Consider the following 13,647-nt stretch of genomic DNA (forward strand, 5'->3'; position numbering starts at 1 on the left):
TATTCCACACTTGGAAGGCCTAAAAGAGGATTGGGGTTTCTGCTAGCTTGTGTATTGGTGTCATTTTCATCAAATTCATGGGATGGAAAGAGAGAGAGACAGCATGAACGCATGGGAAAGGATTACAAGTCTAAGAGGGACAGATGTTCTTTAGACCCATAGAGAGGAAAGAGAGAGAGCGAGAGCCTGATAGAAAGAATGAAGAGTGAGAAAAGTGAGAAAAAACAAGCTAGAAAGAGAGTTTGAAGAGGCGAGTGGGGAAGAAAAGCAACTTCAACAGCACCCCCGGAAAATCCAGAATCCCTCAGTGTTTCATCCTCATGAGAAAACAAGAAGCGTCTGGCCCCCGCCACAGCCACACTGGCATTTCACACAGACACAGAGAGCAAATGAGCCATTAAGACGTCACTGCTGTCCCCATTAATCCACTGTCTCTTTCTTCAGCCTTTATCCACAAAGGGATGTAGAGCAGAAAGGGGAAAATTTTAAAAAGCTGAAATTAAGTCTTTTTCTTTCTGCACCGGGGGTTTGGACTGTTTTTATAGAAATGGTTTTTGAAAGACAACCATGACTTTTTAATGCAGAATTACAGAGCGCTTCTGTTCTGGTTTGCTTTAATGAGGTTTTGGATGTCCACCAGCAGCTTTGCATTGCGTATTACATAAATCATTTCGAGGGTACTGCTACCTCAATGGAAATATCAGCTTGTAGTTGCACGCTTTGCATCACCTGCAGTACTGAGGCTTATTTTCAATGATGGATAAACAAAGAGAGTCTACGGCCATGTTTGAAGCCCTTTGAGGCTGCACTTGAGCTAAATGCTAACATTGGCATGCTAATGTGCTCACAATGACAATGCTGATGTTAAGCAGGTGTAATGTTTACAATGTTCACCATCTCAGTTTAGTGTGTTAGCATGCGGCTAACATTTGCTAATTATCACTTAACACAAAGTACAGCTAATGGGAATATCATTGGTTTTGCAGGTATTTGCAGCTATATCTGTACATTTCATGGCAATCCATCCAAACTTTCACCAAAGTCATTAGGGTACATTGATTGGGAACCATGACTGTCTGTTGAAATTTTATGCCGGTCTATCTTAAGAAATGTCACAGGATAAGTGAAAATATCAACTTGCTGGTGGTGCTGGATGAAAAGTCAGGGAATCACCAAATTCATTTAATATCATCCTCCAAAACTAACCAGCTTACAATGTCATTATCGTACTTCAAGTTATTGGAGAAATACTGTGCCACATATTCTAATATTACTACACACCATCAAAACTGATAAAACATTACAGAGATACAGACATACTCTCCAACATCCTGATTAGTGTCAGGTATTTCATTGTTTCTCTGTCAAAAGGTCAACCAGATGACAGTCAGTGCAGAGCTGAGACTAATTTCTCTTTTCACTTCCCTCTGGGAAAATGCAAACTCACGCCCCTACATCACACACACACACACTTACACGATCTTTCTAATGACCAGTCGTTACTCACAAAGCATCCGCAACACCTGCCTGGCCCAATATACATTCATCCTGTTCATACATTCATTAGTGAGAGTTAATATATGCAGGGCTAATGGAGTGTGTATGAAAATGCACTTGGCTCTGTACAAGAGAAGATGCAGTACAGTTGATGACTAGTCTGGTACACAGTGGCTTCCTCCCATAAGGATAAGACACATATAATGCACTGTGAGTCTGTGCAAATATTTACTGGAGTGGTGACAAAGATGGATGGGAACATGAGGATTTGGGACGCAGTAAATATAAATATATCAAAATGTTGTCTTTCCTCTCCTGTCCCCAGTGATTTCCTGCAAGTGATTTGTTTTATTGTATTCCCTTTGCATGTATATATTTTTAACTGTGTGACCACAGATGACCTACTTGCTTATATGGGACTTTGTCACGTCTTAACCAGGTGTCCATACTATTGGCAGCACCTAGCAGACAGATATGTCCTTCTCTGCAGGTTATGGGTTCACCTTACCAATTCTTATTTGTCCCCATATTTTACACACATAACCACACTATATAACATCATAAATATTAATGGAAGGTTCAGTCTCTCAGACTAACAGCCTTTGTAAAGAGGACATTATACAGCCACTGGGAATAGAAAGGCCCAGAACTATGAGTCAAGGTCACTGCTATGATTCAACTTCAGCATTCAGTCCTGCGGGTAAATTTCAGTCTCATAACATAACCGTAATTTAATAATAATAATAATAATGATAATAATAATAGAAAACACTATTTGCTATTGGAAAAAAGCTTAGAAAATGTTAAGTTTATCATGAAAACCAATATGTTGAGGCAAAATCTGTAGGTCTGGTTGCATATTCTGTTATTGTAATTATATGAAATCTCGCACTAGCCCCAGATCTATTTATTTGAACAAGCAAGTCGCTCAAAAATAACGTCTTATTCACAATTATAGCCTGGCATTCATCCTAGAGATTTAGTTCTATTACATAAGACTTCAACTACATGCTTAGAGAAGCCTTAGAGATAAAGATGTTGTCTTTTCCCTATCTGGGATGAGTCTGGTTGCTTAATCTGTATTGTGACATGATTGAGGTCAAAGCTATATTTCTAAGAGAGACTAAAGCAAATTCAGTCCACTAAGAGAGAAGGTCAAAAGGGCATGTGCAGTGGAGCACATTCGGATAAAAATTAATGAGACAGGCTGAATAACAATAGAGCCCAGTGACACATGGCACAGAAAATATATCATAGGCACAAGTACATGCACACACAAATACAAAAAATTAGGGAGAAAGAGCAACCACATCAATGAAAAAAAAAAAAAAAGTCAAACTGGAGGTTGAGTGTATGTGTGTCCATGTGTGTAAGGTAGTTGAGATCATTCCAGCCAAAGAGCATGGCACGCTGTCTCTGCACACCAGTTCACACATCACATAGCACCACAGAGTCAAAACTACGCAGCTGGAGTCACGACCGCTGCTGCCACCCTGTCCCCTCACCAAGACCAAAACCCTCCACTCACCCACCCCATCTCTCCAGGTGAAGGCTGTTGTCGGTTAGTACATTTGTGTAATAAAGTAGTGTTGACGGCATTTTCCCAGTCACAATAAATATCTAAATCCATTTGCCTTTGCAGACTGTGTACTCAGAATTTGATGAGGACAGGGAGGAAGGTGGAGACATTTTGCATTAGAGCAGAGTCTGGCAGAGATAAGAGCATATTAAAAAAAAAAGGGGCCGGGAAAATTACAATATGCTTAGAAATGTTAAAAAATTATTGCTGTATCACCTTATTTTGTACTGAAACCTAGCCTGGCACTTTTATCAATAACATTAAGGACAGATGAGATATTTGGATGAAATTCAACTGAGCATTTTTATAGGCAGAGATATAGAAGTGGACACTATTTTTTCCACCAAATAAACTCTAATATCCTTGCTGTAATTTGCAGACAAGAGTGAAGTCTAAATCCTCTGTGAAAAAGGAAAAAAAAACACATGAGAGGATGAAAAGGGCACATCAGTTTAAAACTGAGCTAAGAATGCCGTCTCCCTCCCTACAGAGAGCAGCGGGGGTCAGTCTGGAACAGAACAGAGACCAACTCGCCCATTTAAACAAGTTAAACAAATGAAAAGGGCACATCAATTTGGAACGGACGTGGGCACAGCATCTCTTTCTCTGCGCAGTGTGCCTCCCAGAGGCGGTATATTAGACTGAAAGGGTCTCAATGGGGGCAAGGTGCATCACTAAATAATGAACTCCCGGCAGCACAATTACTGAGGATAATGGTTGCTTTCATCTTAACAGGGAGGGAATGTGTGTGCTTGTGAGTATGAGTGTCTGGATGTTTGTATTTTTGTGCACATAAATATGTGTATTTCTTTGGGTAAAGTACTCCCTGAGCTGTTTTTTCTACTGTCTATACTCTCATTCTGAAGATAATGTGAGCAAAAGAAATGAAATGAGATCAAGAAGAACTACTATCTACAGCGTGCTGGTTGTGGAAGGTGTGTGAGTGTGTTCGGTTGCTGATGCAGACTTACGAAGCTCGCCCACTTTCAGAATCTCACAGAGCATCTTGGTCAGCTCGATACTGCTGCGGCCAAACGGACACTCGTGCTTGTCCTCTCGACTGCTGTTCTCCAGAACGATCTAGAAACAGACAATCAAATGAGCCAGACAAATAACATCAGGACTGTATCTCCTCAGTGCTAAAAATGGTCAAATATTTAAGCAAAATTTTACCCTCTGAATACAATAACAGATGTACCCATAAATAATGGAGGTACCAATTTCAAGCTGCCTAAAATGCTGATCAATCCTGTAAATTTGAGGATATTTTGCCTATTCATAGGAGATGCTCCTGCAACATGATCATCAAAATTTGCTGTTATTATTTCTGGGATTTGGGGATTCTAAAAAGAAGCATGCATTCCTGGACCCAAATGCAGATTAAAGCTGCTATGTGTAGAATATTCATATGATTACTGCATCATGTGTTGTTCATCCCATTTATTCTCACTGTGACCAGGCTGAATCTGTGGGGGAAGGGGTAGTGGAGGCCATTATGGTCTGCCGCAATATCTTTTTTTGAAAAAGTCAGAAATTCTCAGATCCTCCACGTACCGGGTTTAAAAACATCTTATCATTTTATATTACATAAACAGATTTAAAAAAGAGGATTATGCAGCCTTGCCAGAAGTTTACATTCCCTGAGTGCTTTTGGTTGTTTACTGTATAAAATATATTTGTAGTACATTCTAATGACACACTGACAAGTCATACTGAAGATCATTTTCTCATAAATTGCTGTTATGGTTCAAACTGTTGGTCATTATTCGACCTTATCCGACCCTCTAAACTACCTGCCTGGAAGTCGAAAAGCATAAATGAATTCTCAACAGCTAAAAATTCACTGTAATTATGTGGATGGTGGCAGCGCGCCATGAATGAGGCCATCAAGGTCCCAATCATTTTAACAGGTGACAGTTTAATTTGGGAAATTGGAGGCTGTTTGCTCCTTCTTGTCGACTGATAAGGGCTGAGTCGGCATTACTAACGGCATCTTTTTTAACTTTCATTTCTAGAGACTATGAGTGTTACACATTAACATAAAGACAGAACACACACACACACACACACACACACACATAGACTTGCAGGTGTGGTGATTAAACTGCTGTATGTGTACATACAAAATGTGAAATTACCACACAGTGCTGGACAGCTGCCATAAAATGATTTTAACAAACCTGATTTATTAAATGGAAACTCGAACAAGCAAACGCACTAATCACAAAAGTCAGTGAAATTCTTCTCGTTCCAGACAATCACTACACTAACTGTATCAGTGATATTAATCTATTCATCAGGATTATCAAATCATATTATCTGTCGTGTAAAAATGTAAAAGGAATCATTTGTATTGTCTGGGCTGAGCAAATTTATGAAATGCAGTTTTCGTTGAGAGATTATTTGGAAAGGAGCCAGAATCTACAAACAAGCGAATGAGCTGGAGGGAAGGAGAAACTTAACAACACCATAGATAACACTGGGCACTGTGTGTTTGTGTGTATGTGTGTGTGTGTGTGTTTGTGTATATGTGTGTATGTGTGTGTGTGCTTACCCTGATGTAGGCGTCCTGGTGGTGTCTGGCAAAGTACAACATGTTATCCAGAGCCAGCATGCCTGGAGGAATCTGGGTGAAATCCACAGCTGGATTCACATGGTTCTGAGAGACAGAAGAGCAGGAGGTAACGTACTTAAACACACATTACCAAATCTCTTTTTTAAATATATGAATCCATATAAATCCAATGAGCATATTCTTTTTCCCAGCACACATGTTGTCTATAAACTGTCTACCAAAACATGCTTTATGTGAATGATCATTTTGTTCATACTATGACTTGAATATCAACTTGCAGTGGCTTGATATTATCTTGGAACAGATAATAGATAGAAAATAAGATATTTTATTTATAGAGTGCTTTTCAAAGTACTCAAATATGTTTTACACAGAAGAAAAAAAATCTATGTATAAAACAAGCAAGAGAACACACTAAAAGTACAAGTATAAGTATAAGATAAGCAACAAAGTTTTGGGGAAAAAATGATTAGATATTGTTTATTCAAAATTAAACACTCAATCAATTCTGATCAAAGCACATCCGCACAGTTCTGATGAAGATTTGCTTTTGACAGTGGCCTGGCATCTGAAGCAGATAACCTTGAAACTGTCATCAGATTTTGATCGCTGAACTCTGATTTGTGCACAAAAGTATGCTCAGGTTTACTGTGATGGACTATATATCTCTGCAAGTTGATTTATTTTCTAAATGCAGTAGAAAAACCGGTGCTTGTCTGGAGGGAACAGCAGGAAGTCAGACGAAGAACTCACTGTGTGCTTTGCAAAATGGTCGTCAATAATGTGAACAATTTTTAGTTTGGCCTTTGCAGTAATAAGCCTTCCTCTCTAGCCTCTAGACTAACAGATCCCATAATATCTAAATATAATATAATATTAACATATTATACCAAATACCATTTTAATATAATATATTATGCTAATAGATACTGTCTGGGCTGTCATGGTCTCTCACATTTAATTCCTCACAGATATTGAAGAAAATTCAGTCGACTAATGATTAAATCCAGGATACACATGCAAACACATCACTCTGAAGACATGAGTTGACAGTATGTTGAAGGTGGAAGATGACGGAGGACAATGAGATCTGGCTCATCCGTTTTGTAATTCTTCCTGGCAGGAAGCGGACTTATAGGCTTAATAAAAACAAACAGACACATGCATATCTTAAACGATACCCACATTTGGACACATTTGCAACAATCCCCATTTTAAACTAGAAATACCCGTATGCCTCTTCCAACCAGTCAAGTTGCAATTTACATTCATGTCTGTCCAGATTCATAAGATTGACCTTTGACCCTTGACCACCAAATTCTAATCAGTTCATCCTTGAGTGCAAGTGGACATTGGTGCCAGATGTACTGAAATTCCCTAAAGGCATTCCTGAGATATTGCGTTCATGAGAATGGACAGCGGACAACCCTAAAACATAATGTCTCCAGCCACGGCTGTTACTGGCGCAGAAGCATAAAAACCTGACGCCATTATAACACAAACAATTGATCTCAGCAGGTCTATCTAGAGAATTATGGCCTGTGTATATGAATACAGTATGTTTGTGTGTCTGTAAGCTGTCTAGCGTGGTAAACAGACTAAAGATTTTGGGGTGGGTTTTCTCCACACTAGTGGAGACAAGGCCGTCTAACTGGCCTTATCTTTACAGAGCACACTGCAGTGGGAGTGTGGAGGGGAAGAGTCATGGAGCAGCTCTGGGCTTACGACAAGCCACAGTGGGTTTAGTTCAAGTTCTTATACTATAGTTAGACTACTGCATATTGCACAAAGTCACACACCCACTCACACACATATGGTAGAAGTAAACAGAGAAATATCATAGAGTGAATGTGAGTGAGAAAAGATGAAAAAGCCTTGGGAAGAAACACAGTATAATAAGATAGGTAAAAGAAAGATAGAGTGAAAACATGCACAGAGAAAAACACACTTTCACACAACCAATTTTCCTGGCATGCCCAGACAGATACACAGTCTCTAATCTGCAAATTTTGAAGTGGAGGACAATCATTTCCAATTATCAGCCATCCCTTGTGGAGACACTGGCGCATACTTTCTTTTCTGGTTTCAGTGGTGAGGTGCGTGTGTGTGTGTGGTGTTGAGCCAGAGAATGTCATCAGAAAATGAAAGGATTTATGAGGCATTCTTAAAAATAAAAAAAAAAAGCCTTACAATGAAGCCGAGCTTCTTGTAGTCACGGGTGTACATGGACTTGCGTTTTTCGATGCTGCCGCTGTTGTTGGGCTCGCTCTCCACATCGAAGGCAATTCTTCGCAGCTCAAAGATGATGTCCCTCTGAGCCTGCACATGCAGAGAAGAATATTAAAGTGCTGCTCATAAATCCATCTGTCCGTCCCTCCGTTCACCATTTCATAATTTAAGAATGCTCTTTGCCTCATCTCCGCTGTCTGGGGTCTTGTGGTGCCCAAGGCAATTTGGCCAACAGCCACACTTCCCACTGTTTTTATTACCTACAATAACTGGTTTCTGAAACCCGGCCGGATCAGGCCAAAACTTCCCACATGCTGCAGAATGAAAGATTAATGACTGTTTACATCTTGCAGCTGTGGCATGCTCTGCTGTCCTGGTAGGGGATCCCTCTGTGACATGTACCTCTCTTTTTTCCTGACATGGTTTACAGGGGATTTTTATCTATGCATCTGGAGGGTCTGAGGTTGTGTATTGTAAGCCAATGCTATGTTCAGACTTATTATTATTCTGTCTTGCACACCTCTCATTTTAACTGATAAGTTTGGTTATATTCTATATTTGTGTTACTGTCAACAAATCCCATAAAAAGACCAAAGGCAACATAAATTGATCCTACTAACAAGTATTATTTGTGTATTCAAAGCCTGATATTGTTTATTTCTCAGCGTCATAAAGCTCCATTGTTGTCAAAAAACTACTAAAAACATATTAATGAGCCACAATGTTGCACCATGACATGTTATTTCATTATAATAAAAATGGGCTTTGTGTTGCGTTGTGTTTGTTGTGAGTCAATCCCTCATGCCGCTGAAAATAGTCCCAAACAAATACACAGTTTACTCCTGTTTGAGCAATGCTTCCTAAAACTACTGTGCCCAGCTGTTTACAGAATATCACTAATCCTTCTCTAAAAATGAAAGTATACATTCATGACCCATTTTTAAAGATTAACATTTTCAGGAATAAACAGGCTTGGAACTGAGTGCCACAGAAAGGCTGGGGAAATTGGAAAGTATTGAGAGACTGACTAACCACCTTTTCGTTTGTCAGTTATTTGTGCCTGCATCAATCCCAGTCCTCACCTGGTCCTGGGGATCCATCTTGGTCATCATGCGGTCCTCCAGCAGGTTGAAGGTGAGCACCTGCAGCACGTACAGCTGGTGAGCCATCTCGTCGTTGATGGGTGTGGGGCTCCGGATGACGTTCTACATGGCGTGAATGACAAAAAGAGGAGAAAGAGAGAGGGGAGCGGAGGGAGGAAGGAAGGATGGGTAGAAGAGCAGGGAAGAGAAAGACAGAGAGGAGGGAGGTGTTAGATTTGCAAAGACGAGGTGAAGGAGAGAGGACGGGTTTGAGGTCAGAAAGGCGAGACATGGATTTTGGAGGAAGACGGTAACCGATAACAAAAGGAGAATAAGAGGATTTGGAAGTGAATGACGAGGATTAGACGGCACAAGTCAGATGAGGGAACGGGAGAAGGAGAAATGAGATTTAACACAAGGGAGAGGATGAAAGAGAAAAGGGGAACAGGTGTGAGAAAGTGAGTACAGTAGATAATAACCAGCGGGGTGAGACCGAGGCAGAGGTGGCAGGTGTCATTTTCCATTCTGATATCACACTGGTGCAGAGGCATAAACCTGAACAGAGATAAAGAGACACAGACAGACATAGAAAGAGACAGACAGACAGAGAGAGACAGGGAAGGTACACCTGAGAAGGGCACAGTTAGACTTACACTGAGTATGATGGAGCGCAGCTGTTTCTGGGCAAGAATATGGGCCATCTCCTAGAGAGGGAGAAACAAAAGGAGGGAGAAGTAGAGATAGAGAGAAAGGGAGAATTTAGGGAGAGCAGAGAGAGAGAGTGAGAGGGATAAAGATCAGACAAAACAATATACCAACAACAAAAAAAACAAATTTCTTAGGGTTCTCTATGTTGAATTGAAAAATGAATGCGGGCAAAATAAAAAAGAAAAAAAAAAACTGCCATGGCACACTGCAAAGTATGCAGTGATAGGCCATGAAAAACATAAGGAAGCCATCCCAAAATAGAACTTAAATCTTAAAAAGGGATAGTTAATGCACTAAACTAATTTCTTCTACAGTGCAAACTACAAAGTGTGCTAATCAAGGGTGCACTTACTGTCAGGGGACAATTTAGGATGTCCACAATGTGCTCATCAAACTACCATATCGTGTGCAGTGAGGAAACAAAGTCAGAAACAGAGACACAGAGAGGGTGAGTGAGTGAATGTGGGAAAAGAAAAAAAAAAAAAGTCTGAGAGGAGGTTTAAAAAAAAACCAAACATTTTCTGTCAGTGGCGCAGCTTGCGGAGGGAGAGGAGGGAGGCAACGGACTCAGCAGAATGGTGAAAGACTGGGGGATCATAATAATAGCTTTACTGACGGTTGAGTCCACGCACACGCACGCACACCTGTGCTTGAAGACACACACATCGCAACTACTGTGAACTAAAACAGTGCCATTAACCTCTTCCATGCTTTACAATGTATCATCCGTGACATGAACAGGTGCTGCCTCTCTGCAGATATAAAACGGGCTGCAGTAAACTTATATTACCACACATGTCTGCACCGCAGCAAAAGTAGAATTGTTCACTTATCACCTAAAACAATCCAATAAAGTTAGAATTGCTTCCAACCAACCACATTGACCTGGTTTGAGCAGACCCCCACTTGTCAAATTGTCAAAATCTACTTATTTGGCCTTAGTCAATGAAGCGCTTCAACAACTTGAGTGTGATACAATTTATATGCAGTAGTGCTGTGAAGCTTATTTCTGCATAGAGTGTCTTCAACCCTGTATGCTGCATAGGAGGAAGCTGCGGGTTAGCATCATTCATTATTAATGTCAAAGCGTATCGCTGGACCCTATGGTGCTGATGCAAGGGATCATGTGGTTAGCTACGGGGCAAAAGCGTGACATAGGTGAGGGAGCAAGACAGAGAGAGAGAGAGAGAGAGAGAAAGATGAGTGTATAGTTGAGCAAAAATGTCGCTTCTGCTGAGGGGAATGGAAAGAAAGATGAGTAGGGAATGAGGGGGTTTGTCAGGACTCACTTATGTCACTATTTCCATTATACATTTTACTGTTACACTCGACTGAATGCATTATAGACATTGAAAATTCTTAAACACTAAAATACACACTCACTAGGTATGATTTTACAGTACAAAAATGATGTTGTGATAATGTAAATGTACCATGTAATGCCCAGTGCATCATGAAATATATATGCAGTGCAGCATGTTTGTGTTGTGTGTGCATACTGCAGCAGCCTCACCTGTCTCTTCTCCTCAGGAGCTTTGAGGAAGAGAGCGTTGATGACAGCAATAGTGTAGGTCTGAATGTCTTGGTCAGTCCTGGAATTGTAAAATCGCACAAACAGAAATACTGAATATAAAAAGTAGCAGTTAAGTATCGCTGCTCATGTGGGTTCAAATGCATTTTTCACTGTGCAGGAGACACTGATGCTTTCAGAGATAAATCAACATAATGTATGTTCACACGTAAAACACATACATACACACACACACACACACACACACATTACTGGTTCATCCACTCACCCCTGAAGATGCGGGATGAGCTGTCCGATCGTGATCTCTTGCGCCACCTTGTGGTAAAGATCCTGACTGTTGAGCACCATGGACTCCAGGATGGCCAGGGACCGCTGCAGCACTGCTGTGTCCATGGCTGACTTGTTCACATAGCTGGCAATCTGCATAAAAGAAAGAGGAGGAGAAATGAGGGCATCTGTGCAAAACACTAAATTTATCACATGTTCTGCTTTAGTGACACATAGATACTGGAGTAAGATAAGGGGAGACTTTTTTGATCCCCAGAGGAGAAATTCACATTACAGCAGTACGAGAGGAGGTAAAAAATAGGTAGGAAACAGATACAGGACTGTTTAAATTAATCAATACAACAAAATAGATTATATTTGCATTAAAACACGTATACATGATTGGTGCATTGTGCCAATAGCTGTGCAAATATACTGTTAATGTGCAGAAGTAATGAGTCTATACAAATATGTGCTTGTACTTAAGTTGTGACATTTTCTATGTACAGTATCAGCTAATCATGTGTCAAAAGGAAGATCTACAAATATATATGTTCTAAAATCTAGGGTGCAAACTGAACATGGAGAAATGTACCAAGCTGTGATGATTTATTTGTTTTGCATGACACATGTTTTTCTGTAGGTATCATAAATGCATGAGATATTTAAAGCTGAGGAATGTCACACCAATAACATACTTTCACATCTTGTCATGTAACCTGACCAGTTATCTTTTAAGAGTAATTCCTGATTTGATAAACATTGATACACGATTACATTCTCTCCTCACAAACGTTTGCAAGAGGCTAACTGCATATTATTCAAAAGACTTTACTAAACTAAAATCATCATCATCAATTTAGAGGAATTAAGAAATGCTACTAGTTAGCTAAATGACTGTTTCAGAACTTCCAACCTTGCATTTGTCGCAGAGGCCATCATAATCATAATGTGACTGTTAAATGAAAACTTTTCCAGCTAATATTCAGTACAGTATGACAGCAGCATTATGAATACAAGTCTCAGCCCTGTTAAATGAGGCGTTTGCTTGGCTGACCTTCTTGATGAAGGCCACAGAGAAAGTGTCCCAGGAGACAATGCCGTGATCCATCAGCTCCACGAAGGCCGTAAGAGTGAAGGACAGCAAGTCGCCAAAACTACAAGACAACACACACACACAGAGACACACAGACCATAGGAAACCTCTCTAGCAGATGGCTTGGAGCAGTGTATGGCTGCAAAGCCCAGATGGCTTGGAACATAAAGAGGAATGAGCAGTCAGCAGAGACAGAGAGAGAGGTGGCGGAGAGGAGGAGAGGGGACAGAGGAACATAAGTTCAATGCTGCAACCAGGTTTGCTGGAGTAAAGACATAAAAACAGAGACAAGAAGAGAGAGAGAGAGAGAAATGGGGAAGAGGTTTGCGATGCCGTGCAGACAGACTGGCCTTTAAGAAACAGCGGGGGCCGTCACAAGGCCAGCAGGAGCTGTGCAGCACAATGCGGTAGTCAATCAGGACCAAAGAGCTACATCATAGAGTGAAGTCATGCAGTTACACAAATATCAGGAAAAATAAATCACTCTGCGAGAGTCACGGGAGGCCAAAGCAAGGAACAGCTGTTATATCCAAGACATACTGTTGCTGGCAGCACTTAATGAGAAATAATTTATGTATCATAATCAAAGACAAAAAAGATTTAGCCAGCATATAAAAATAATTTTAAAAAAAAAGTAATTTCTACTATCTTGGGTTACAAAACTGTTCATTAAGCTTTAATGTTTTAGATGTTTTATGATTTAACCAATAAATTTAACAATACTGACCTCTACTGTTCAAATTATGAACTACTCATACATCTTGCACTGAGGCTTTTTATACATGTTCATCTTGTATGCATCTTTCTTATACTGTCCTAGATAAGCTGTATCAAGGTGACATGAAAATGTAAAAACCCCAACTATAGAATTATAATCAAGACAAAATAGTTTCCAGCAAAAAAAAAAAATTGATCTAAACTGTATTAAGAAAAAACTAATGATGTGTTAATACAGTTTTTTGCACCTAATAACACATTTTATAGACAATTTGCAGAAATGGAAACCCTGTTTTGAACATGACAATGATATTCACCATCAAATACAGTAAAAGAAGACAAAAACGATCGGAGAAATAGCATCAT

General features: G+C 40.0%; 1 protein-coding gene across 3 annotated transcripts in view; it reads right to left on the reverse strand.

Moving 5' to 3' along the window:
- Positions 1 to 13,647, reverse strand: part of elmo1 (engulfment and cell motility 1 (ced-12 homolog, C. elegans)) — a 108,357-nt gene that overhangs the window by 41,932 nt on the left and 52,778 nt on the right. For all 3 annotated transcript variants that reach the window (XM_067613219.1, XM_067613220.1, XM_067613218.1), the window contains 8 exons: positions 12,526 to 12,625; positions 11,470 to 11,621; positions 11,184 to 11,262; positions 9,616 to 9,666; positions 8,963 to 9,085; positions 7,842 to 7,970; positions 5,631 to 5,735; positions 4,048 to 4,156 (listed from right to left, as the gene is read on the reverse strand). In XM_067613219.1, coding sequence (XP_067469320.1) covers positions 4,048 to 4,156; positions 5,631 to 5,735; positions 7,842 to 7,970; positions 8,963 to 9,085; positions 9,616 to 9,666; positions 11,184 to 11,262; positions 11,470 to 11,621; positions 12,526 to 12,625 — 848 coding nt within the window. The remainder of the gene's footprint in view (positions 1 to 4,047; positions 4,157 to 5,630; positions 5,736 to 7,841; positions 7,971 to 8,962; positions 9,086 to 9,615; positions 9,667 to 11,183; positions 11,263 to 11,469; positions 11,622 to 12,525; positions 12,626 to 13,647) is intronic.

The sequence above is a fragment of the Thunnus thynnus genome, chromosome 15 (assembly GCF_963924715.1).
Source record: "Thunnus thynnus chromosome 15, fThuThy2.1, whole genome shotgun sequence".
Lineage (NCBI taxonomy): Eukaryota > Metazoa > Chordata > Actinopteri > Scombriformes > Scombridae > Thunnus > Thunnus thynnus.